At 29.2% G+C, this 25,601-nt stretch overlaps 2 protein-coding genes across 4 annotated transcripts in view; one reads left to right on the top strand and one right to left on the bottom strand.

Annotated features, from left to right (window-relative positions):
- Positions 1-5,859, bottom strand: part of cno (canoe) — a 52,459-nt gene extending 46,600 nt beyond the window's left edge. For 2 of the 3 annotated variants that reach the window (XM_015979924.2, XM_015979923.2), the window contains exon 1: positions 5,588-5,859. The gene's annotated coding sequence lies outside the window, so the exon portion shown is untranslated. The remainder of the gene's footprint in view (positions 1-5,587) is intronic. The other variant, XM_008194814.3, reaches the window with a different exon arrangement.
- A 2,968-nt stretch (positions 5,860-8,827) lies between these two features.
- On the top strand, positions 8,828-9,992 carry LOC659780 (uncharacterized protein). The gene is made up of 3 exons (XM_966054.5): positions 8,828-9,073; positions 9,251-9,389; positions 9,606-9,992. Exons 1-3 carry the CDS (start codon positions 8,963-8,965, stop codon positions 9,815-9,817), a joined length of 462 nt encoding a protein of 153 aa, XP_971147.1. The 5' UTR covers positions 8,828-8,962; the 3' UTR covers positions 9,818-9,992.
- Positions 9,993-25,601: the final 15,609 nt, after the last annotated feature.

Consider the following 25,601-nt stretch of genomic DNA (forward strand, 5'->3'; position numbering starts at 1 on the left):
CACTAGTGTTAAATTGATTGACATATAAACAAACTAGTCTGAAATAAAACTCGCCTATGCATAAACTATTAATAAACTCCTTTCACTATTTGTCTTGAAAGTCTTTAAATATTTCTCCAAACATCAATTCGTATACAAATCGATTCAACTTCACTTCCATGAATCATTTCCAGTTGCAAATATTCGATAAATGGTTCAAGTCTGTACCATGCGTCCGCATTTTTACAAATATTTTTGAGTGAAACTAACACACAAATTTAAAACAATACGCATCCTGAGACTAGACGGAATCGCTTATTCTCTTGGGAAATCGTGTTAAATCTTAGCAAATATTCAAGAAATAGCGACATTCCTTGTGTCCTTGTGACGATCGTTTTCCACCGTCCCATCACCATCTTCACGTTTGCATTACAAATCGCCTTCAAGAAGTAAACAACAATTAATAAAACCTAATCGAATTACTCACTGAAATCTCATTTAAATCTTTTTATGTATGATTGAACAATGAATGAACCGTGCGTTTTTCTGCCTCAAACCGTGATAAACAAGTGATAGAATCATAACAATATTTACAGAGTGGGAGCAACGAACTCTTCAGTTCGTCAAATTGTCTTGAGAATGTCTACCTTGACCTTCTACTAGTTGGCAATACAGCTGCAACAGCACCTCTAACTTGCTGTCGACTGTCTACCAGAAATTTACCACCACATGGTTTGAACAATAAAAATCGATTTATTTAAGAAGTAAACTGCATGGAAGTGTGCATTCCTTTACACTTCGTCATGTAGGTCGCATTACATAAATAAACATTTTTTCTGTTTATCATTTCTGCGGTGTAATCGCAATAACGATGCAGATGTCTGAATCTCAGCGAACTAATTATGAATTTTTCCGGTGGATTCAAGGTTATTTTAGCGGCCTTGAAGACGGAATATCTACTTTTCAATAACAATAAAACTCGTTCCATGCGTGATTACTACAAATTTTTAGACAATTATCATTTGATGGTGTGCTCGTTTCTGTGCAATCAAACACTAAATGCCAATTTAAAAACCGGAGGAAGGAAAAGAGTCATTGAGGTTTCATTTCATTTCTCTGAAGCTCTTTGGTGACTCAACGTCCGCAACGTCCATCGTTTAGCAGCTAACTTATACACATTCTAATACTTTGTCACAATGGATTGGAAACTCCATTCTTTGGACGTTTTATTTTATTTTTAGCCAGTCATTTTACACGCATCGAAAAGTGACTTCAAGCAACTTCCCGCTACAAAAGCCAACGATTGATCAAAAAGAGTTTATCCAACGCAACAATTTTTCATTTGTATCCAGCGCAAAATTATAGGTATGATGCGATTAAAAATTTCTACGGATTCGTAGACTAAACAGTGATCAATAAAAAGTAAGCATTGTTTGCTGCCTCTAAAACATCATTTTGCGTCAGCGTCGTGTGATTAAGATCACGATGAGTAATAAAAAGAAGAAAACAGAACTTGCGGAAGTTCACAAAGAAGAAAAAATGTTCAGATAATTCAAATTTGTATGTGAATAATGCTTACACAGAATTATTTGCAAAGATATTCACTGATATGGAAATTAGAACCTTAAAACTGTGTCCTTATTAAAGTTTTGAAAACTTGCGCACTTCGTTATTAGCTTCAAAGTTAAATATTAAAAGCATGTTCTTGTTTTGCTTGATTAGATTACCTTGCGTAAGAGATAGGTATCAGTGCTCAATAACAAACACAAAATAAATTATTAAATTAGTTCGCTGTTTACTAGCACGGATAATAAATTATTGTAATTTTTACAAACAAAATAATTCAAGTAGCTTGTACTTAATGGACTGATATTGTAACAAAATTAGAGATCAAACGCGTTAAACTTTGCATACACGCCCACGTGTAATAGGCAGCTGCAACTGCATTAAGAGAATGAACCAATAAATCACTGCAATTTCTTTCATCACAATAGATATCCATTAAAGTAACGTAGATAGGAGCTCGGAATTAGTCACTATTTTCCTTGTTTGCGTAAAAGTTTGTAATTTTTGTAGTTTAGTTCGGTTCAATTTGAAAATTGCCATTCGAATGGTTCGCTTTGGCTTATTAGAGGTGTTTCCTGTGTCATGACACGGTTTATATTTCTTGGGTCAGCGACTTGGCGGACGCGCCATACACGGTGGTGATTTTCAACCAAGTTCTAATTCGTTGAACGCTTCGAATTTCCTGGAGGATTTTCTACAATCTCACGCTTTAAACGAAAATTCGCGTGACAAAAACCATTACTCATTTAATCGCTCTAACTGTAGATCTAAGAAAAGAAAAAAAAGATTAAGAGAATATTTTATTAATACTATCACAAAAATGAATGAATTCAAACGCGTATTTTCGTAGCTAATCAACAATAATTACTCAATTGTGTCTTAGGTGCAGCAATGATTCATTCGTTCGTTCAATGCACTCAAATTTCGTTTCACATATCCCAAGACAAGCTTCAGTAGTTCACTAGTTGTGTATTTTTTACAGTATCAGTGTAAAAAAAATAGTGTTCGGTTACAACGAATTCAGAAAAAGATTCAAAATCAGTTCGTTATATCCCAGATTCGCTATAAACGATAAAATAAAAAGTGTCTTTTTAGCAATTATTTTTACTGTACATATGAAATAAGACCAAATAAATAAGTACCTATCTACTGTAAAAAACTTAAATACTTCGTGAAATAGTAATATTGTAAAAGGTGATAGTAGAGTTCAAAAGAAGTGAAAATAGTTCAACTTGAATCATCAGAATATTCAAGTTTCTGAGATTTAGAGAGTTTCGGTTGGCGAATAAATTTGGCACTAACAAAAATTTTAAATCAATCTAGTCTCTGGGCTTAGTTCTAGAAAATATAATAAAATAGCAAAAACAGTCACAGAAAAAACCAATCCTCGAATCAAAAAATAATAAAAATGTAAAAATTCTGCATAATTTTTTTTTAGATACCACCGAATTTCATTTCCTCAAATCACCACCCATTAGTCAAGTAAATGAAAGAAAAGACGTAAACCTAGTGGATGTTGCGTTCTTTGACGAATTTTTAGACGCTGATATGGAGGTTGCAATATTTTTAGTAAAAGCAAGTTCATTTATTTTGATTTCTTTTGAGCTCTACTGTCAAAAAATATTTGTACATTTATCCAATTCACACTGTAATTAGATTTAAAAATACAGGTTTTCATCGGTTATCACATTTTCAGTTAGTAATTCAATAATGTGATAGCTTATTAGCTGTTTCAAAACTATAAAAACACCAATGACACATTTTACCGAATAATTTTTGATAAAATTGTAAAACAGTTATTAATGATTAAATTTCTCATTGAAAGTATAAATTACATTAGGTATTTCTTTTTGAAGTGAAGTGCATAAATAATAATTTATAACAGCTAATTTTGAAAGAAAATGCGACGTTGGCGTTTTCATAGTTTTGGTGTTCCAAATACATATACATATACAACTTTAACACCCCACTTAATAATTAACTACAGGGTCGCTAAAAAATATAAATACAGTTACATATTATAAAAACTATTCATCAAAACTTATTGAAATTTGATGTATGCTTAAGAGTATATAAATTCTATAGTTTCAGATGTTTATGAAATTTCTTTCTCTATTTGTTATTCGGATACAAGGCTAACTTGATTTGTTTTAAATAGCAACAAGAGTCAAATTTAATATTTTTGAGAAGAACATTTTTTTCTGAGTTCCATGGCATAACACATGCATAACTTAATTTTATCAAAATTAAAAAAAAATAATTTAAAAATAAAATTTTGTTGGCCTTGGAAATGTCTTTAGCTATCATTAGCTCATTAATAAAAAAATAAGTAAAAATTAAAAATAATTGTTAAAATAACACTTTTAACTGAAAAAGAATGTTTTAATTAAAAAAATTTAAACACTAAATAAAAAGATGTTCAAAATAATTTCCACTAATTTTTTGGCTTTCTCTAATAACATTATTTTCAAAGTTGACTTACATTTATTATTCCAAAAGATTTTAGAATTTTTACTTTTAATAAAAGTAAAAGTGGGCATTATGTTACATCATTGAATTCAGAAAAAAAATCTCTTTTGAAAATGATTAAATTTAACCCTTTGTGCCATTAAAAAAAATCAAGTTAGCCTTATATTTTCAAAATAAATGACGATAAAAATTAAAATAAGCTCTCAGATGATAGAATTTAAACACTTTTAACTGTTTTCCAAATTTCAAGGTTCTCTGTTAAACCTTTCTAAAAATATTTAACTGTATCCATACTTTTTAGTGATCCTGTATATAGAATTGCATTGTCACGCAGATTACGTAAGTATGCCAAATTTCAATTCATTCGAACAACAGGAACACTCTCAAATTTGGTTAAGAAAATATGAAACAGACAGTAAATAAAAGCGTTTAAAAACAATGAATCTTTAATTCGATTCGCAATATTTTTCAACTTTTTTAAGCATAAACGCATTTATAACAACAAAGTCTAGTATTGTCAACAAACAAAGCAAACTGATAAAGTAGCTAAATTACCGTAGAATATTTTAACAAATAGTTTCTTTCTCCACGTATTCTAAAAATAAAAATGTTAAAACAACTCGCAATTTAAAACGTGAGGTCACTTCCGCTAAACTCCCTCAAATGACTTACAAATTTTGAATTTTAGAAGCACCACGAATCATCAAATTACAAGGAAACGAAATAAGAGTGACAAACATTATAATTAATATGTACTAAAAGTCAAGTAACGTTAATAAGATTGGCGAAAGCTAACTCCTTCTTGGAAAAAAGTGTTAATTTTAGCGGTAATTAGTTGTGAATGTTTAGAATGAATTCTAGTTAGTTTTCAAATACTTTTAGACCCGATTGTTGTCAGGTTGCGTGTTCTGGTTTATTACTATGCTAAAAAGTTCTATTTTATATCCGCATTTAAACGAACATTCTTCAAGTTAGCATTCTTATCAAATTCTAAGTCGTTTGCGATTAGATTCCAAAAATAGCTGATTTATTTTATTATTCTATGAACTGTTTTGAGGAAATAATACATTTTTTCTTTTCTGCCGAGAAGTAAATAGCAGGCCTTGTCCTTGAGGGGACCTTATTTTTGCCAGGTTGGTGAAAACTCAAATTTTCCAGGAAAAATTTCAGATTTCTTTATGACAGCAAACCAGGTAGAAGAAGCGTTATTGCTTTGTAATTAACATTCAATGTTGGTATTAAACCGGACAAGAAAGCCAAATTAGTATTCTCCATAGGTCACATTCTTGAACAAACCCATCGTTGTAATAAATTGTTAACAAGTGTGTCGTTCAGAGTAAAAAATCCCCATATGAGGTTGACACTTGAATCACACCGGCCAAGAGCAATTCGGCCAACATGACAGCGGCGCTCTTGACCTAAACACTCGATTTAAAGCACCGCGTGTCCACTGCACCGGTGTGAACCAGGCTTTTACCTGTTCTTCGCAACTTTTCAACAACTCCAAACTTCCGCCAAATGCATTTTCGCGCAAATTTCGGGTCAAAAGTGCGAAGAAACGCGCATTAATTACCTGTTGTTGTCGTAGGTTATCCCAAGACCTGGCCAAAACAACACTCACAAACGCAAACATTTATTTTATCACTCAAAGGCCACTTTTTAAGGCACACACTGGGCACTTTACGCACTGCGCACTTTTACATCGTGTTCACGCACTTTTGCGATAGTTTCAAGATTGTTTTTTCGGGTGATTATTTGAAAAAAACACCAAACGGTACCTACACACCTCAACCGCGTCCTCGCAACTCGCAACACACACTTCACAAGGTGGGCTGTGAACTTTACCACTGCGCAATCGGCTTGCGCAGGAAACATATTCAAACTTTCTACACTTCAAACTTCGCCAATAAGCGAATTCTGATTCATTCATTCTGGTATTATTCATCAGGAGTTGCTCGAAATTGCACCGACGACAGTACAATAGGAAATTTACAAGTTTGTAAAGTCTACAATACAGGGTGACACATCTCAGTTAGCGTTTAGAAATTTAAACGTCACCCTTTTTCCGTACTCTATTTGTTAAATTAATTTAAATAAAAAATGTGTTTAATAATGTTCCAAAAAATATGTAAAGAAAAAATTGTTCGTCCAAATGTCGTAAATGCCTTCGACTTATTTTTTTTAAATACATAGCCCCACAATCCTTAAGGACAAAAAATTAAAAGATTTCATCAAAGTAGAAGTGTTGATGGTAGGCAACCAAATATACAGACACAATGATTTAACGTTTGCTTGTGGAAAACAATTATTTTATTACAATTTACACGTAAAAGAAAACAACATTTTCACTATTTGAACGCCAATTACGGCAAAACTACAAGATATCAATATTTTTTTTTATTTGTACGAGTATAAGTAGTATGTTAATTCACTTATTTTACAAAAAAATTAAGAAAAAAAAATCAAAGTCACATACTACAAAAATTAATTGTCCAAAAGTTAATGTTAAAAAAAACTAAGAAACATGTTTCAAACCAATTAGTTCATCTTCAGCCTAGTAAAATAAAAAAATATATTTGTATGACAACGCTGATTATCATATTTAATCAACCAAAAAGTCAAAGAATCAAATATCAAATGATAATAATTTATTTTATAATTTTTTTTCCTCAGTTTGCACAAGTTAACCATATATACGAAAAAAAAACCTCCTACTCCAATTAAAAAGTCTAATGATCACATTATGGTATTAAAACTAAAGCAAAAAATTTGGCACTATCGTAATCGCCTCTAAAAAATATTTAAAACATATAAGTAAAAAATTTAAACAAAAAAAATTAAATGTAATTAATTAGTAATTTTAAAGCTCACAATTTTTAATAATAATAATTGTTAGTAATTAGTAATAATAATAGACCTTTATTGAAAAATAATTAAATGAATAAAATATAATAATAATCAAACTTTGAAGCAAGGTCTAGCCGAAGGCTACTCAACTCAGCCCCAAAATAATAAAAAAATATACAAAAAAACATAAAAGTGGTCCAAATATAATAACTGCAGAAAAGTAAGTACAAAAAAGGTGGAAAAAAGAAAACTTAAAACTAAAAAAAATGCAATAAGAATGAAAATGTATCATGCAATGATAAAAACCACCACAAAACTTCAAAGCACAGAGTATTTATAGCAGAGAGTAAAAAATTATGAAAAAACTATTTGACAAATTAGAGAGATACTTTTGGCTATGCAAAAATCCGTAAAAAATTACACTAGACCCGATAAATAATAATAATTAAGAAAAAATAAAAAAAAATTTATTTAAATTTAATTATTTTAATTATTTAATAACTTTAGGGCTTATAATTTTTTTAATTTAAGCATAATGTCTTTTAGATTGAAACATAAAATTTCGTATAATTAATATTAATTTATAAGGAATACATACAGAAAATGTAGAATTCTGAAAAAATTTACATTCCTGAAAAATATAGTGTGACTATAGATTAAACAGATTAACCCCGTATGAGAAATACTTTTCAAAAGTTGGGTTTAGGATCATTTAGAATGATTGTCATTTTAAATGATCCCTTTTAACGCCCATTTCGATAGATACAAATTAATGTAAAAAAGGGTATTAAAAAATTACGGGAAAACTATTTGACAAAATGGAGATGTTTTTAGGTATGCAAAAATCAATAAAAATAACACTATTCCCAAAACATAAAATAATAAATAAATAATTAAGTACATATAAAAAAATTAATATTTAATATTTAATATTTTAATTATTTAGTCATTTTAAAGCTTCTAATTTTTTTAAGAATTTTTTTTCAAAACATATTTAAGCATTAAAAAATAAAGTGGCTATTAGTTTTTTAATAGATCAACCCCAAATGAGTAAATACATATATTTTTTAAAGTATTTTTTAAAAATATCCCCCTCAACGCCCACTTCGATACATGTTATGACATTATTATGAAAAAGAGTATTAGATAAAAATACGAAAAAACTATACAACAAAATTGATATATTTTTAACAATATAAAATAATTTGGGAGATTGACAGACGCGGCGTAGAGAAACCGTAAATTTCTTGATCGTTTTTGCTTTTATTAGCAATTTTCTAGATAACTATTACCTACTCGTACGACATTAATTTTTTTTTATAACATAAGACAGGAAATTAACAGTGCCTTCCAATGATACCAAGCTGAATAGACTTACGATTACTAATTTCCTTGCTAATTTCAGAGTTATTGGCAGATAGCACTTTGATGTAGTTTTCGAAAAGAAACGCCTATAACTTTTTGAAAAAGCAAGTTTTTATATTTTTTAAAGATGGAATCCTTCAATTATCCTTTCAAATATTTGATATTTGTGGCTCCCTCTGTAAACTATTCCTTTTTACCCTGTTATCTTTCTTTACACCATTATTAGTTATTGTCAGAGTTTATTGATTATAATTCATAACAAAATAAAGAATTTGTATTTCCCTACCTACACGCATCGAGACATAATTCATAGTTATATTTACCAGACACTGAAAATAAGTAAAATATTTAAATATTAGTTGATGATGATACACGCCCAAATATTTTAATTTGAATTTAAAATTTTTCATTTGTTTGATTAAAGACAGACTGCGACAAACAGAAGTCAATATTATTTGCAAAATTTATTTACGTTTCCAACATCAAAAAGCAAAAATCCTTTGCGCAAAATTGCAAACATTTTTGTAACGACTAATACGCTAATCTCTGATATTTTAAGAACGGTTAGTACAACACGGCGCCCAATATCGATTTTGTTTAGAGCGTCGCCGTCGTTTAAGATGGCAAGATCGTGCCCCCAGAATCAACACCAAACTAATTAACAACAAATAAACAACAATGTTTATACACTAGTGACATTTTCCAGCGCGAACCAGTGATATAGTTAAAACAAACAATGGGATCAATCGTTTTAAAATCCCTCTCAATACTACTAGGACTGTTTTTCATTTTCGTGGGCTTTATCAAATTGTCCAGCTACATCTCCAAGGACCTGCACAAAGACTTGGTAAGTCGCCGTGTTACACAATCCGATATTTTAAATTTTTGGCCCGATGCCTGCCAAATATTTTCGCGACAAAAATTTCATTTACTGCATTCGCAATAAAAAGCGAGTTTATTATCCTGTTTGCGTGCTGAAGGTAAATTCGCACGCCCACAGCTCGTCATAAAAACTATGTTTCAGCGGAAAGAGTACGTCAAGTACGCCAAAGTCTTCCCGTTTTCGGAAGCACTGGACTTCAAAATCCCATCGAAATGGTACCGGAGAACGGTGGGCACTTTGGAGATCGTTTGCGGAATCGCAATGGCCTTCGTGCCGAACCGTAAGTAATGCTCGCAAAAATGATCGAAGCGCGAAATAAACCGTCTGCTACAATATTTATAAAATAACATTTATTTGTGGATTGTGAGCAATGTGTTTATTTTAGTCTGATATTACCAAATTTTCGACCGCAACCTATATAATTTGTCAATGTTAGACCAAAAATAACACGAATGTTGCGTCAAGTTCACAATCGCAATTTTGGCTCTGTTTTTAGATAAAGTGAAGAATGGGGCGAACTTGTGCTTGCTGCTGCTCACCCTCATGGCCGTCTATTCCCACTACATGGTGGCCGATAAACTGGAGAGGACAGCACCAGCCCTAGTATTTTTGTTTATGTTAAGTGGCAGACTTGTTGTTTACTACCAGCTTACAAGGAGAGAAGCCGAAAGACCAGAAGCGACCGTCAATGGGTTCAAGCAGGAATAAATAGTGCAAAACTCTCAAATCGCGTCCAAAAACGAGTCCACCTTATTACGTGTACCTATAGTTATTTGTGGTTTTGGACACACGAAATTGTCTTGGTTGTTTATTATTTAGACTGCTAGCATATAATTTTCAATGTTGGTTTATGCAAATAAATAACAAAACTGCGTTATCATTAGTTATTGTTGTCGTTGTCTGATGTACAAATTGTGAAATATCTATTATTAGACGTAAATACACATTTTTATCTCACTGCCATTTCATGGACGTAATAAAAAATCAAAATCCAGAAATGTGTAATTGGTTCGGCAAAACAGCTCAGCTTTATTTATTATTTTTTGATTACACTCAAAATTAGACAAAAAATCTGTCTTAGGCAACCTTCACGTTTAAGTGCATTGTGAGTTGCCTAGCCTATTTTACTTACAACCATAAAGTAGCGCCACTCTTCAAATAAGAGTTACAGATTGCTACACAACAAACCTTTGCTAATTTTTACAATTTTGAAAACGTTTCAATGCAGTATGAACAAGAGCATTCTTATCAAGAGCTGGTAATGGAATGAACAAAACCATCCAAAAAAATTGAATTATTTTGACGTACACTTGTGTAAAATGATCCAGGGAATCACTTGGCGTGGACAAAATCCTAAAATTCAAGATAATCTTCAAGTTATAAAAACCTACAAATTTTACCTATTTTTGATTTTAAATTATTACCTAACAATTTTTTCAAAAATAATTGGACAATGATCTTTATTTAAAAAAATAGATAATTAAAAGAGTTTTCCAAAAATAATAAACTTAATGGGGTTAACTCGTATAGTTCCGGAGTTATTGTCCGATAAATGCTCCGGATACCGGAAATTGAGCCAAATCTTGACAAAATTGTTGAGTTTACAAATTGCTATATACATAAAACTTTTGCTGATTTTTACAGTTTTGAAAACTTTTTAACTTTCGAGAGCTAATACCTACTAAAGTGACTAATTTTTACATCATTTCAATTAAACCAAACTCATTTGAAAAAATTGAATTATTTTGACGTAAACTTGTTTTAAATTACTCAGGAAATCACTTGGCTTTGAGAAAATCGTAAAATTCAGGATAATTTCCAAGTTATCAACACACATAAATGCTTTTATTAACAATTTTCTGAAAAACTATTAGTTCGAGGACAATAATCTTTAAAAAAAAAGCTTTCCAAAGATAATAAATTTATTGGCAATAAGTCTATTCACAATTTTTTCAAAAATTATTAGCTCGAAGACTTCGAGAACAATAATCTTTTTTTTTTAAAGAGAGCTTTCCAAAGATAATAAAGTTAATGGCATTAAGTCCAATTGTTCGGATATGAAAATAGACCAAAATCTCAACAAAAATTAGAAAAAAAAAAATTAATTAAGGGTCCTAGAAATTGTGTAAAATTATTAGATTGAACTTAAAAAATTAATCTCTTTTCATAATACTTTAAAGATCTTGATGAAATAATTCACCATGTTCATCACTAAAACTTCCCAGGTTTTGTTTAGATAATTTATACACAAACATATGTAAAAAAAGTTGTGGGCTTAATTTACATTCACTTGACGATATTTTAAAGTAAATAAAATGTTTACGAATTTGTTTATCACCGAAACAAGAAATGCCAAACTTGTCACCAAAAACAAATTTTTAAAATTTTTAGTGAAAATATTAAAAAAACTAAACGTGATATCCAAATGTGGCATAATTATATTTTAGCTATAATAATAGTGTATAATACTCACTACAATGAGTAAACAGAAAACAAAATCAGTATAAATAATCTCTAAGTAAAAGACATTTTTTTAAAACTAGTGTTGTCATTCTAAGAAAGAAACGCTGAAAAACTAAAAAAGCTAAAACTCGAAAGAAACCAAAAATAGTAAGATTAAAATTCTCAAAAACTAAGTGACTGACAGAGTGAGAAACTGAAAAAACTATAGAACTGAAAAAAGAGAAACACTAATAAATTAAAACTTTACATTCTAAATAAAAAACCAACACATTAAGAAACTGAAAAGCTAAAAAATCTCGTAAAAAAACTTAGAAACCAAATGCTGAAATACAAAAAGAAAACCAAAAAATATTGTGATAAAAATTTTGTAGCTTTATAGAAACCTTCGTTAAAATTTAATTCGTTATTAAAAGTTAACAACGCAAATGGACCAATCACATTTGTTCAATTTGGTCACGTGATTAGTTAATCACGCATTTAATTGCGAATTAAATTAATGACGCTTCTATAAACCGGTGATAAATTAAAAAACTGTAGAACTGCAAAGTGAGAACTTTAAGAAGTTGGAAAACAGAAATTCTAAGATAGAAAAACATAAAAACCAGAAAAATTGGGGAAATGAATATAAAAAATGGAAAATTAAAAAACTAAAAAGATAAAAGATTAAGAAACTTAGAAACGGTGTGACTGAAACATTAAAAAACTACGAGAATGTATAGTTTTTTTCAACTAAATACTAATAAAAAAATAGAAAAACATACTATATTTAAATTAGGAAGATTAAACATTTAGAATTTAGAATTTAGGAACATAAAAAATTGGATCAAATATTTACCAAGATATTTCACAAACCAGATTTATTTCGGGTTTTAATTGCAAGTTAGGGAAGTTTCCTAAGATTCAGACTCTACACATTACTTAGTCATTTGTGTTTTTTTAAACGTTTAGGTGATATATTCAGTTCCAGTTCACTAGACATGAGATCCTTTGTCTATTCCAGCGATCCCGTTATGAAAGGCCATAATTGAAAATTTATAATATTATAAAGACGTAACTCTGCAGAATTATTAATACGATTAGATTGTTATCACAATTAGAAAATGGTAAGGTTGTAAGATGAATTGCATTTGCGGACTATTAAGTTTAATAATTCTGCAGTAATGATATAAATATTCAAAAATCGCACCAACCGATAAACCCTTACCTACGTTAATTTCCATTTGGTTGATCTGATCTGTTATTCAGTGGAGACCAATTTTTATAACTGTAAAATACAAAAACTATCCAAATCTAACTGTATACGCTCACCTAATCCAACAGAAGAGACCGCAAACGAACTATTTACTCGGTTTGTGTTAAAGCAAGCGACATTTTTACAAAAAAGTGGATTTTTTGTTTACTATTATGGTAGTCGTAAATCCATTTTTTCAAACTACATGTAGGTACAGCAATATATCACTAGACAATGTGGTGGAAAGCTGCTCAATAAGCAACGTCCATTCACCGCAAATCTGGCAATAAATCATGGATGAATTCTTGACCATCTGATTAATTTGTTTATTGTCCTATTTTCACATTCGCCAGTGGAAAAGTGCAGGTCACGACACGGAGTTCAAATCCAAACACCATTTGCCATTTTTTATTTAATCACAACATGTAATGAAACGGTAAATTTCATTTTAATAACATTGTCAGACGAAAGAATCTACACTTTGTAGATGCGCTCAATTTATATGGGAAAAATGCTCACTCGCGCGTTAGAAAGCAAGTCTTGTTTTTAACTTATTTATTTCTACAGTTACAAATGTCTTTGGCCATTAACCGTCTTTTTAAATAATAATGGCGGCAATTAAAATTTCTAAAGGGTCAGCTTGCGAGATTATGTTAATTGCGTTGGAAACTTTGACCTCAGTCTCCGTGCACGGAGTTTCTCCCTAAAAAATTTCAATTTTTATAATTAGCTCTGAGTGCACTTGTTTCATAAATCACGAGAGATTTATGAAATGGGTTCTAGTCGGGTTCCCAGCTAATGTTTTCAAATTAATTTGTTTAATAAGAGTGAAAATTTGCAAAGATTAAGTAAGGCAATTTTTATGGAATCTCGCTACGTTCCATGATCTATAACGCTGTTTGTGTATTCCAAGCTGGTTGACGTTTTTAACCCAACAAGCCTAAAGATGGTAAAAAAGACCGTCAATCAGCGATCACAAATCAACTTGTCGTGTCGGAAATCACACCAGGCATCAACATTTTTATGTGCAATTCGAAAAAATTTAATCAGATAAATTTGCGAATTAAATAGACAGCAACCCTAAAAATTTTATTGGGTTGAATCCACAAAAATAAGCATTCGCTTTATTTTTTATTGCCAGTTACAGTTCATCTGTTTTCTTTTTTATTGAGGTCTTTAAATTGTTAATTTTTTCATTAGTGTATATGTTTATTAATTAATTTTTCGAAGCTTTAAAAATAAAAATAAACAATTCTTATGTTGCATTCAACGAATTTCAGCTTTTAGATTAAAGGTTTTCAACTCAAGAGTCTAAACAATCTAAGACATAAAATATAAAAATTGATTAAATTATTCGAACTATCTTGTTTTATTTTATTTTTTATTTTTATTTTATTTTATACTACAGTCAGCCTGTTAAAAAATACTAAAAGTTAGATATTATATTAAAAAACCAATAGGCCTAATAATGTAAAGTTAACATTTGATTACATAAAACCGAAAAAACATTTGAAACGTGCTACAAAACACATAATTGCTCATTTTGAGACTGAAATTTTGCTTATTTAGAAGTAATTTTTATCTAAAAACTTCATACAAGCTTTATTAGAGAATCTTATTAGTATTTATTTTTCATTTCATTCGTTTCATAAGCTCAATTTTTAAAATTTCAAAACTTAAAAACAGTGTCTGTTATAGTTTTACAAAAATTAAACACAATTTTGTGTTTTTGGCTGAATTTTGAAATAAAATAAGATTGGGAAATCCGAGACATTTGGCCTATAATAATTAGCCCACTTTTGCAGCTATTAGATATGTAAAATTTTCCAAAAACTCAACTAGTTTCAAGTTTTCAATCATCACTTTACAAAAAAGAAATATGCCAAAATAAATAAATACTAAATAATAATAAATTAAAAAATATTTTTTTTAAGTAACTTACATCCATACACAACTGTTAACAATTCCTTAGAAACTAAGCAAATGTTTATAAGTTAAAATTTTTCATTATTAATACAAAATTAAAGATAATAAATAAAGCACAACCTTTTACTTTGCAGTAAAACTTTATACTACTACAGTAAGTAAATGCTTATTTTTACTAATACCACCCATTGTTTGTGCTACTATTATGAAAATGATCAAATGATTTGCTTGTGTTCTCTGCATAATTTTTATAAAAATCAAACTAAAAGTTAATCTGTTTATTTACATAAGGTGAGTCTGCTAAAAGTATTTTTCCTATAGCAGATGTTAATCTATTTCTTTGTCAACTCTTTTGAGTAGATAAAATAACACTTTAACCGTAAGGGTAAATAAAATAAAGTTTTAAATTTATTTTATTCAATTAAATTTACAAACCCTAACATATGTATTAATTTGAAGGATTAACAGATTAACAATAATTCTTTTCTCGTAAATTTAAAGTCCTGCTACAGAAAAAAAATGTTGTATATAAACGACGATAAAGGCTGATTGTTCACTGGTGACTTTAACACTCTTGAACTTAACCTTTTCACTTGTAGATAAACATCTCTTTATCGTCGAATAACAAATAACTATTTTTACTGTACAGAAACTACTTATAATCATACAGAAATCAAGGTTTGTTGTTAAATACCTTTATTTCATATAATTGCATAATTTTTTTCAATCCAAAGGTATAATAAATTATTAATTAATTAATAAAGGTAGGTTTATAGAAGCGTTATTCAAACTTAGGCCAAAATAATTAACTAAATAATTCGGTATTAACTTGCCATTTATTTTGCATGGACAAAAAAAGTTAAATTGAATTGAAATTTAAAAAATTATACTAATTAAATTTTCTGTAAACCGGTCCTATATTATACGTTTGTTTTAATTTTTTTTTAATTATTTCACAAATTACAAAGTACAGACTCAAAAAAATACAAAATACGTGTTGCAGGTTCGTATTAAAGCTACAAAAATATTGTAAAATTTTTTGGTTGGCTAAGTTTGCCAACGTTTTCAAATTCTTTTCAACAGTTTTTGTTCCCAAAAATCCGGTATCCTCAACACTACCTCCGTGAAAAACTATTACGACTATATAGATTTATAAATATCCACAATTCAATATTTTGTAATTTATTGTCTTTACCACTTTTTCATTCAGCAATGTTTTAACGTTCGTTTACTTATAACGCACTTTCTGTTTACAATAAATTAAATGCCCATTTTAAATCGCTTCCTTTAAACAGTTTTCGCAAATAAGTTAATTTTTTTAAGTAAGCAGACAAACAGCACATAAAATATCAATAAAAATATATTAGTTTTCTTTTTTACTATTATTTTTATTTTTGTCTCTTCATTCACAGCTTCTTTTCTTGTTTTGTTTTCATTTTGTTTAATACATTTTTTTCTATTTAAGATTGATTATAATTCTGTGGTTTCCGGGGAAAAGAGAAAAAGTCCATTTTTACCTGTGTGCAAATGGGACAACTTCTTTTATTTCTTAGAAGACTGTTAGGTGAAAATGTGGTACAATTTATACCTAAATGACTACTAAGAGCCGGTTTATAGAAAGCTTTGTTAAAATTTAATTCATTGTTAAAAGTTAACAACGCGAATGGACCAATAACATTTTGTCAATTTGATCACGTGATCCATTAATCACGCATTTAATTGCGAATTAGATTAATCACGCGTCTATAAACCGGTCCTAAGTTTTCTATTTAAGAGAAAATAATTACCATTGCTATATAGCATATCCATTTACAGCACTAGCTTGTACTTAAAGCAATGCTCCCGAAAAATGTAAATTTACACTTACCCCCTTTTTCCCCGAATCCACAGAATTATTTATCCACTTTGCATTTTCTTTTTTCTTTGTTTTGTATTGGATTAAGTTATAGGAGCTTCGGCTAAACTTGGCTCATGATAAAAACTATTTATTATAACTATTAAATTAATTTTGATTATAAGCAATTATTATCGAAATATTTCCAAAAAGAATTACATACTGAGAGAAAAAATTTAAGTTAGCAAACGCTGATTTCAGTGCACTGTTAGTTTTTGATACAGAGAAAAAAACACTTTTAGCACACTCATCTTGTATAGCTCATTTCATAAGTAAACGTAATAAAACTAATTTTCTGCAAAATTAAGTCAAAAAGGCGAAAAATTACAACATTCGTTTTGCCACTCATTTTTTATTAATATTTATTTCATGAAATTTTGATCAATTCCTATTTTTTCAGTCACAAACTCACTCGTTTTCACTAATATGCTAAAAATCACAAAGAACGTTTAAAAATTGTATAATTATAGTCTTTTCCTTTAGATATAGTTATCTCGTTCTTAAACAAGGAATTATCTTGTATCTACAATTTTATTAAAAAAAGGACCAACTCAGATAAAAATTGAAATGACTGTGAAGTGTTTAGAGTAATTTGACTGGTTTTTGAAGCGTGTAACCCACTTCTTTTTGGAAATGTTTGGAAAAAATATAATTGAACTCAAAAATTTTTCCGAGTTTAGAACAGAATTTAAAATGTTGATGAAAAGAATAATTTTTTTCTTAGCATGATGTTTAATCAATTTTTTAATTAACATTACGTTAGATGGGACAGTGGCGAGCTGCCACTGGTAAACATATCCCAATGTGTACTCGCCAGCAAAAATGAGCCTATTGTTTTGTCTTGTTGAATACCACTAATAGGATTTGATAGAAAAAATATCTTGAGAAAATCTGACGAGTCACTGCGTTACAAAATAAAAGTCATCGTGCGTAAAGTGCCCACTAAATGTATTACTGTTTATTATTCGATTATTGTTGTAAAAAAGAAGGATGCAGTTGCAATTATTGTATTAGGTGGTTTTTTCGCGACCAATTTAATTACTAATTAATTGTAAATAGTTGACCGTTACTCACACTCCAATCAATCAATAATTTCTGATTTATTAGTTATTTTATTAAACCATTTCCTTCATGCTGTACATACTTGCTGCGAATTTCGCATTCATGTTCCGTTGATTTTTTTTCGTGTAGGAAGAGGAAAGGCCGCAATCTTGCAGAACGACACGGGGGTGCGGTCTCGTTTTCAAGTGAAGGTGCTCACAAGACAACAAGACCAAACCAAAGTGCATTCTTGCAATGCATTACATGTTTCAATCAAAGGCAATTCCAGACGACAGCAGATTCGGAATATATAAGCAGACAAGACCACTAAAACCGCTGTAATATGTTATTAGAAAAAGATTCAACTGGCATAGCTATGTTATAATGAGCAAAAATTATATCAAATGTCCAGTAACTTTTAATTAGGTTGCTTGACCGCATAGTATAAGTAATACAAAAAAATTAATGTTGTTGAATTAAAAAATCCCTAACTAGGCTCTTCGTGACCCTTGTGACAGACATTAATTACAAGGTAATGCTTCTAAGAAGCGTACTAATTTTTAGGAAAATGCGCTTACAACCTCTGTCACCACATAATTAAAATTGTAGTCGCCCACAGAAGTTTTCGGATGCTGGTATTATCACTCACCTAATTCTTTATTTTCAGTGTAATAAATCTAAACGATTGTGGCCTCCTTTTAGTTGGTGTAACTAGTTTTTAACCATGATGGTACATTCAGCCTAGATAATTATACCCAAGTGTTGAATAGAAATGTCTTTCACTGCACTGCTGCTTTTCTGGCTTTGAATTACACTGCATTCGATGATTTTGGTTGCAAACATTAATCGAGCAAACGGTTATTGAAAAATAGACCGTTCGGAAGAAACAAGGTAATAATAGTTGCAATGTAAATTACTCGCTTGTAAAAGCTACCTAGCACTATGTACAAGCAGGATACTGCAGAGATTATTGTTATGGCAGTAAGTGATAGGCATGGGTATTCAAATGTAGATAAGATGGGAACGGTATGACTGTAATATTCAAGACTGAAAAACTTTATATTCCAGTAGCATAACTTTGCAAAAGCAAGTTTTTAACTGAGCACATATTAGTGCTAGTTTGGCGGAAATAGCTTATAGATTACCTAATTGATGTCGATTTAACGTTGGTTTTTCAGTGGTAATAAAAATATGAAGCACATAAAGTAAATGAGCAAGTAAATTCGCTGTTGAAATTGTTTTTCAGTTTTTTACCCAACTATCTAACTTTAAGTATTCCAATTTCATTTCAAAGGCCTTAGAATTTTGTATTTGTAATTGCTGTAAAAAACCATTGGTTTCATTTAGACCTAATGAAATTTGCTCCAAAACTTAGAAGTTTTTACGAAAATTGTTAACGCCCTAAATCTGGTATAATAATCACATAAAAATCATCGTATACTATTTCAATACTAACATTACATTTTTTGTGTATGTCCATTTCTTCAAGTTTTTTCGATAATAATTCTTTAAATTAGAATTAATTAATTGATATTAAAGCGCTGCATAAAAATTTTTATCATGTCAATCTCTGCAATAAAATATGCTTAAATGTTGTTTCGTGCAAAAAATACGTAAAATAATTGTCTTCTATCTTTTGGTTTCTGTCATGTCATCTGTATTTTGTTTTCTAACTTCTGCCTTCTAATTTCTATCTTTTGATTTCTGTTTTTAATCTATTTTCTTCTATTTTACCTATCTCATCTTACTTTTATCTACTGTTATTATTTCTATTTCTTTCTTCTATTATTTCTTAATGCAGGTAATTGGAAGCAAGTAATAAAGCTGTATAAGTATGGAAAAAGGTACAATAGGAAAATTAAAAAGTCTTTGTACGTAGACAGGTATTGAATAGAAGTATTTTTCCTCTAGTTTTGTTTAGTCTTCTTTTTTTTTGTCTTCGGTTATCTGTCTTCGATCTTTTATTTTCTGTCATATCATCTGTTCTTGTTTTATAACTTCTGTTTTCTATCTTATGATTTGTGTTTCCAATCTACTTTCTTCTATTTTATATTATCTCACTTTTATCTGCTGTTTTTTGTGTTATTTCTGTGTTCTTTAGTGCAAGTAAGGAAGTAATAGATCCTTGTACATATTAAAGAAAATTGTAGAATATGACAGTTAGCTACTTACAGGTAGCTAACTTTTGTCTTCAGTTTTGTATTTTGGATTTTTTTCTATCTTCTGTTTTTTATGCTTCTGTGTTTCTTAGTGCACTTAGGTAATGAGATTGAGTTTAGATAGTTATATTTTTAATAGTGCTTCAAAATGTGATTTTTACGAAAACGTAAAAGTACTTGACTTTTAATTAGCACTTTCCTGTTCAAAAAAATCCACAAGGGAATAGTTTCTATTCATTGTTTTATACGGAATTCAAATTTAAAATCTAGCTATTTGTATTGTTTTCACTTTTTCATATTTTTTCAAGTCTCATGTAACGAAAATTTTATCAGCTTTTAGTTGTATGATTGTGCTTTTCTGCTCCAAAAAAAACATACCACCTATATCACATAATTACTACCTAATTGTACTGAAATCTAACACTTAAAACTGAAAAGCAATTTTAATTAACGAAAACTGAAAAACAATAACAACACGAAAAAATGTATCTGGACTGTTAACACCAGGAATTTGTTTATCCGTTTTACTTTGAAATCACCAAATAAGCAGTGGATGCTAGTGGATCATGTCAATTGTTTTAAATAAAGGATGAACTTTATCTGTTTTGTTTTACCGAAAACTTAAAATACATTTTTATTATTACATATGAGGAATTTTTGTTTCAAAATAAGTTCAGTGAAACAAACTATGCTGAAAAACAGAAAATTAATAGAATCATATCAACAAGAAAATACAGATTTTCTCTTGGATTTTCTTTACTCAGACAAGTTTTTATTAACAAATCAATTCAACAGAGAAAGACCACCAATCATTAAAAAATACTAGATTCAACTAGCTTTTATAAACTACCTGCAATTTGTTGCATAAATTATTTTTTTTAATAAAACATTTCTGTTGAACAGTAAGTTAAAGCAAACCAAATTACCTAAAAAATGTGAATTGGAAACCTACTCTTTTATGATGTTTACATCAAATTAATAAAACTTTTTTGCAGTAAGCGAATTTTTTTAAAGTTATGTAACACGTTTGTGTGAGATCTGCTATTACAATAAAGCCAGAATTTTTTATAAAAAGGCTAAGAAAGGCTATTGTTAAACTTTAGTTTTTGATTTTTTGATCTGTTTTGATAATAATTAACAAGTTCAACTATTCCACAGATTGAATGAACTCAAAACTTTTAAACTTTTTAAGAATAAAATAAAAGAAATCGATTTTTGCGTTATTTTAAGTTTTATATGCAACAAAATGATGAGTATCCGAAAAAAAATGTTAACACCTTGGTCATTTTCTAACTTCGTTGGTTGTTTGTGGATTTACTAAAAATGAAAAAAATTCGACGCCCAAGAAAAACAATAACAACACGTAAAAATGTATCTGGACAGTTAACACCAGGAATTTATTTTTCCGTTTTACTTTGCCAATCTAATAATAAATCACCAAATAACCAATATGTCAATTGTTTTAAATAATATTGTTTTGTTAATAATTAAATAATATTGTTTCGTTGTTTTGTTAACTTACTATTATGAGTGGTTTTCAATCAAAGATTATTTTTTATAGTTTTTTAACATTATATGAAAAAATAAAAGCGATAGAAGCAAAAGGCTGGCAAATGTGCCTGCACAAGCACATCCTAATTCCTATGACTGAAATACTTTAAAAATTATTTAAAAAAAATTGACTGTAACAATTATAGGGATTTAAATGTAATATTCGTATGAATAAATTTACGGCATGATAAATATTTGAGACGTAACTAAATTGTTTCAGATTTTAATTTTCTTGAAACGGTTTAGCGTGTAGCACCATGTAGTTAGATAAAAAATAGTTTCATGTATTCGATATATGTCTCTGTTTTAACGGAACTTAGGATAATCTCTCTATATATTACTCGATGTACAATTAATGACAAATTTAATGCTCCATAAAGTTAGTACAAATTAGGTACTCGACCGCCCCGAAGGTTGCTTGCCTTATGACATTTATCGTTATTTACTGCGAAATTATAAGCTACTACCGATTTTCCTAATTTCTGGTGATGTGTTCAAAATATTCTTTTTCTTAATAAACACTTAAAAAATTACAAAAAAGAAGACAATTTTTCAGGAAAGGGCCACAAAATCCTAACGAAAAGTCATTAAACCGTGTTTATTGCCAGTCATTACACAAATAATTTGTTACCTATCAAGACAATTTTAAGATTTAACCTATAACAAGGTCGTTAAAGGTTTGTGGCAGTCAAAATGTCAACGTGCGTAAATGCCAAATATTGTAAATTGCTTTTTAATGTGTTGTTATTTTTTCAACTATTCTTCAAATTTTATTTATAGGAAAGTGACCACAATATAACTGACCAGGAGTATAGCCACTTTCTCATGCTCTACATAGCCAAATTGCTACAAATCATAATTAAAGCCCGACAGATGAGTGTGGGACCCCATGTTCAAAACAGCGAAATAAATGTTTAGAAAACTAATTCGTTGACCTAGATTTGGCTTGATTTCGGCTCGTAACCATAATTATAACAGTTTGTTACTCAAGTTTTGCAAAATGTTTACGTTAGCCATCAAATTTAATTCAATTAATCAACAAATCCAATTGGACTTTCGTAACAGAGGTGTGCACTAAAAATTTGTAAGCACCTCATGCTTATGCATGGGTGTGAATAAGTAACGGACATGTTCCCAAGAAAATGTAGGCAGGAATACAATAAAGTCTCATTGAAATACTGTTCGAGCTTAAATCCGATGCAGCGAGCTTTACAATCAGGGAATATGCAAATCGATAATTACGTTCTTTAATCATTGTGTGGCTGTGGCTGATAATGAAGGAAAAATATTGGTTTCATGGAGAGATAAATGTATCGGAAAGAATCGATCATCCATAACCATGTCCAATGGACGTATTTACGCCATCAAGGCGAGCTGAATTACAATGAATTATTCATTGAATACCCCGTCGAGCTGAAAATTATTTTAATGAAAAATTTTGTCGCTAACAACTAAATGTCTGGACGAAACCTCAGTTTATTTTTAAGTATCAGACTGGTTTTATTGTAACAACATTTTATTCATGATTTGCTTGGATTCAAACTTAAATAAGTTTTTTCCTGTTTTTATTAAATTAGAACAAAAAAATTATTAAATTTGGTCAAAAATGACCAAAAATTTGCTTTTTCTAAACGTTTATTCAACAAAAACTCAATTATTGCGCAAGATTTCTTAAAAAGTAAGCCAGTAAATCGCAGAATTATTTAAAAAATGACATTATTTTTGAAGATTTAGACCCGTTTTTAGACCAAAACTCAAGTTTTTCTTTCTGTTTTTTTAAAGTAGAAAAAAAATACCGAATTTGGTCGAAAATGACTAAAAATTTAGCTTTTCTAAACTTTTATTCAGAAAAACTCAACTATTGTGCAAAATTTCTTAAAATGTAAGCCAATAAATCACAGAACTATGTCAAAAATGACATGATTTTTGCAAGTTCTGAAGATTTAAACCTATTTTTAGTCTAATAAAAATCAGGTTTTTCTTGCTGTTTTTATTAAACTAGAACAAAAAATCTCAGAATTTGGTCAAAAATGACAAAAAAATTATTTTTTCTAAGCGTTCATTCAGCAAAAACTCAATTATTGCACAGAATTTATTAAAAAGTAAGCCAATAAATCACAGAATTATATCAAAGATGACATTATTTTTGCAAATTCTGAGAATTTGAACACGTTTTAAAACCAAAAATCAAGTTTCATCCACTTTTTATTAAACTAGAACGAAAAAACCACCAAATTTGGTCGAAAATGACCAAAAATTTACCTTTTCTAAGCGATTACTTAGTAAAAACTCATTTATTGCGCAGAATTTCTTAAAAAGTAAACTCAGTAAATCACAAAATTATGTCAAAAAAGACATTATTTCTGCAAGTTCTGAGGATTTAAACACGTTTTTAGACCAAAAATCAACTTTTTCTTCCTGTTTTTATTAAACTAGAACGAAAAAGTCACCAAATTTGGGCGAAAATGACCAAAAATTTACATTTTCTAGGCGTTTATTCAACAAAAACGCAAGTATTGCGAAAAACTTCTTAAAAAAAGAAGCCAATAAATCACAGAATTATGTCAAAAATTATATTATTTTTGCAAATTCTGAGAATTTAAACACGTTTTTAGACCAAAAATCAAGTTTTTCTTCCTGTTTTTATTAAACTAGAACAAAAAAATCATCAAATTTGGTCGAAAATAACCAAAAATTTACATTTTCTAGGCGTTTATTCAACGAAAACGCAATTATTATGTCAAAAATGATAATATTTTTGCAAGTTCTAAGGATTTAAACACATTTTTAGACCAAAAATCAGATTTTTCATCCTGTTTTTATGAAACTAGAACGAAAAACCACCAAATTTGGTCGAAAATGACCAAAAATTTACCATTTCTAAGCGTTTATTAGTAAAATCTCAAATATTGCGCTAAATTTCTTAAAAAGTAAGCCAATAAATCACAAAATTATGTCAAAAATGACATTATTTTTGCAAGTTCTGAAGATTTAAAAAAGTTTTTAGACCAAAAATAAAGTTTTTCTTCCTGTTTTTATTAAACAAAAAAGAAAAAATCACAAAATTTGTTCGAAAATGACCAAAAATTTACATTTTCTAAGCGTTTATTTTGCAAAAATTCAATAATTGCGCAAAATTTCTTAAAATGTAAGTCAATAAATCACAAAATTATGTCAAAAATGACGTTATATTTGCAAGTTCTGAAAATCTAAATAAGTTTTTAGACCAACAATCAAGTTTTTCTTCCTGTTTTTATTAAACGAGAAAGAAAAAATTACCAAATTTGATCGAAAATGACCAAAAATTTACATTTTCTAAGCATTTATTTAGCAAAAATTAATAATTGCGCAAAATTTCTTAAGATGTAAGTTAATAAATCACAAAATTATGTCAAAAATAACATTATTTTTGCAAGTTCTGAGATTTTAAACACGTTTTTAGATCCAAAAAAGTTTTTCTTCTAGTTTTTATTAAACTAAAACGGAAAAACCACCAAATTTGGTCAAAAATGACATAAAATTTACCATTTCAAAGCGTTTATTCAGCAAAAACTCATTTATTGCGCAGGATTTTTTAAAAAGTAAGCCAATAAATCAGAGAATTATGTCAAAAATGTTATTATTTTTGAAGTTCTAAAAACGTGTTTAAGTTTTTAGAACCAAAATCAAGATTTTCTTCCTGTTTTTATTAAGAAGAACGAAAAAATCAAAAATGACCAAAGATTTACCTTGTCTAAGCGTTTATTCAGCATAATTACGCAAAATTTTAAAAAAAGTAAGCCAATAAATCACGGAATTATGTCAACAATGACATTATTTTTGCAAGTGCTGAGGATTTAAACATGTATTTAGACCAAAAAATTTAGGTTTAGCTTCGTATTTTTAATAATCTAGATTTAGAACGAACTTATTATTTAACAGTATCCATACTTTTTAGCGACCCTGTTATCATAGAAATCTTCCTCAGGACTAATTGAAAGATTTAAAAAATAAAATAAAACATCTTTAGAACAATAAAACACCAGGTAACGTCAGGTATTATTACTGTATTTTGTTTTGTATTAATTTTTTGTTAAATATCAAGTGCTTTAAAGTACTTAGGTCATAAATTACAAAATAAAAGTATACTTCTTCAATTTATCCTTGTCTTTTTTTAAATAAACATTTAACTTAACGTGCATTTTCCTGGCAAAAATGTATTCGTCCAAAAAGAGCACGTATTTGGCT

This window comes from Tribolium castaneum, chromosome 5, assembly GCF_031307605.1.
Source record: "Tribolium castaneum strain GA2 chromosome 5, icTriCast1.1, whole genome shotgun sequence".
Taxonomy (NCBI): domain Eukaryota; kingdom Metazoa; phylum Arthropoda; class Insecta; order Coleoptera; family Tenebrionidae; genus Tribolium; species Tribolium castaneum.

Excerpts from the sequence above, each read along its gene's own strand:
- LOC659780 (XM_966054.5), top strand. The coding sequence starts at position 8,963 with ATGGGATCAATCGTTTTAAAATCCCTCTCAATACTACTAGGACTGTTT. Across the intron at positions 9,074-9,250 it reads AGGACCTGCACAAAGACTTG|CGGAAAGAGTACGTCAAGTA; the intron begins GTAAGTCGCCGT and ends ACTATGTTTCAG. Across the intron at positions 9,390-9,605 it reads AATGGCCTTCGTGCCGAACC|ATAAAGTGAAGAATGGGGCG; the intron begins GTAAGTAATGCT and ends CTCTGTTTTTAG.